The sequence below is a fragment of the Lactuca sativa genome, chromosome 5 (genome assembly GCF_002870075.4).
Source record: "Lactuca sativa cultivar Salinas chromosome 5, Lsat_Salinas_v11, whole genome shotgun sequence".
NCBI lineage: Eukaryota > Viridiplantae > Streptophyta > Magnoliopsida > Asterales > Asteraceae > Lactuca > Lactuca sativa.
The window spans coordinates 213,381,067-213,382,896 of NC_056627.2; the positions used below are offsets into that span (position 1 = coordinate 213,381,067).

Consider the following 1,830-nt stretch of genomic DNA (forward strand, 5'->3'; position numbering starts at 1 on the left):
TCGGGTCATGTGCTTCAATGATGTTCGAGAGGGCTCCGTAGACATCTGAAACACAACTCTTAATCACAGCACGCTCGGACCGAAGAGAATCAACCTCCTTTTCAGTTTGGGAAAGTTGAAGACTCTTGATTTTTAGCGCATTTGTTTTGCGTGCAAGCGCATCCATCACAGAATTTTCCGTGGCAAGGTCTTCTTGGAGCTTGGTTAGGTGATCCTCAACAGTTGTCTGGAAGGATTTGTTGTCAGCTGCAAGGGTCTAACGAAGACTAGTGAAGTGGTGTTGTTCTCTTTCAAAGGAAGTAGTCAGCTTCTAAACAACCGAATTGATCTTCGATGCATTAGATTCGGCTGCCCCCTGCAAATACTCCAAAAAGTGGGTAGCATCTCGAAATAGTTTTTCGACTTTTTCGGTCGCAGCAGCACAAGCCTTTTTGATGCATCTATAGCAACAATAGCAGAGTTGATGGAGGCTTCATGTGCCTTGGTGAAAGTTTCGACCATCCCCTGAATGGCAGCTTCCGTGATATGGGACCAAGAGGAGGAGGAAGAAGCGACGAGATTATCAATCTTCTCATGATGTTCCTTGATGTGCTTTTTGGTGACAGGAGCATCATCATCATCATCATCGCTCTGAACCTGGTAAGAACTATAGTAAACTGAATCGAAAGTCATATCTTCCCCTCCTAAAAATGTCTCGGTTTCGGCTGAGTGATTGGGAGATAAAGGCGATGGTGGAGGTTTGCTTGTGAGAGTAGGTTCGGGTATGGAAGTGGGTTCGGTTATAGGTGTGTCTTCGGGTGCTGAAGTACGATCCCCCGTATCAGATACGTTGGTTCCAACTCCAGTGGTTGTGGTTTTTGTGGCTTTAGAGAAAATGGGAGGTGGTATAGGAATAGATGTGGGTGGAATATAAGTAGAGGAAGTTATGGGGGAATGGAAGTAGAGATAGTGATAGGTGGAGAAGAGACAGGTTCGGTTGTGACTGGTACCTCATGTAAGGAGAACGGGGAGGAGAGTCGCCACGAACCGTCTCCACTGAGTCTGAACTTTCATCCTCTGATTCGATTGATGAAGAAGCAAGAATAAGTTTTCTTTTAGGTTGTGTTTTCTTCTTCTTCTTCGGTGGAGGTGATTGGTCTGCCTTTGATGATTTTCTCTTCTTAGGAGTAGGGCCTTTCGCCCCTTTGACCACTTTCTTTCCTTTCCCTTTCTCTGGTTTCTTGCCCCTGGTAGCAGGTTGTTGGGTTTGGAGCATTCTAACACTCCTAAGTGTACATGCAACCCTAAATACCTTGGATCTATGTTTCCTCTATTATACATGCAAATATGAACTTCCAAGGTATTATCCTAATCTAGCATACAACACAATGAATATAACAAGATAGAATACATACCTCTTCGATGTAGAAAGTATTCATGAAGCTTGAGTGCCTAGTGCCCCAAGTGTGACACCTCAAATGGTTCACACAACACCAAATACACTGGGAATAACTTGAGAGAAACTTGAACACTCCTTGAAATCATCTAGCCCTCACACTCACACATAGTGCACGATTTCTTGAGCCATGGGATTCTTGTATATGGTGGCTATTAGGGTTACACCATGTAACTCATGACTTTACCCATTCCTTATGCTCCATGGATTTTAACCTCCATGGCGCATCCATGGGTCACCCCATGGACTTAGTTCAACATAAGAAATCTTGGATCACAAGCCCACATATATAAGAATGAATGATTTACACAATCAACCCATATATTTAATTAGTCTCCTTTTGATCAGTTAATTAATTCCAAATTAATTCTTGATCAATACTAATTAAATAACCT

At 43.0% G+C, this 1,830-nt stretch overlaps 1 protein-coding gene across 1 annotated transcript; it reads right to left on the minus strand.

The window, feature by feature from the left end:
* Window positions 1–303: 303 nt before the first annotated feature.
* Window positions 304–1,255, minus strand: LOC128134299 (uncharacterized). Its single transcript, XM_052771879.1, has 2 exons — window positions 1,006–1,255; window positions 304–863 (listed from the first exon to the last, which is right to left on the minus strand). Exons 1-2 carry the CDS (start codon window positions 1,253–1,255, stop codon window positions 304–306), a joined length of 810 nt encoding a protein of 269 aa, XP_052627839.1.
* Window positions 1,256–1,830: the final 575 nt, after the last annotated feature.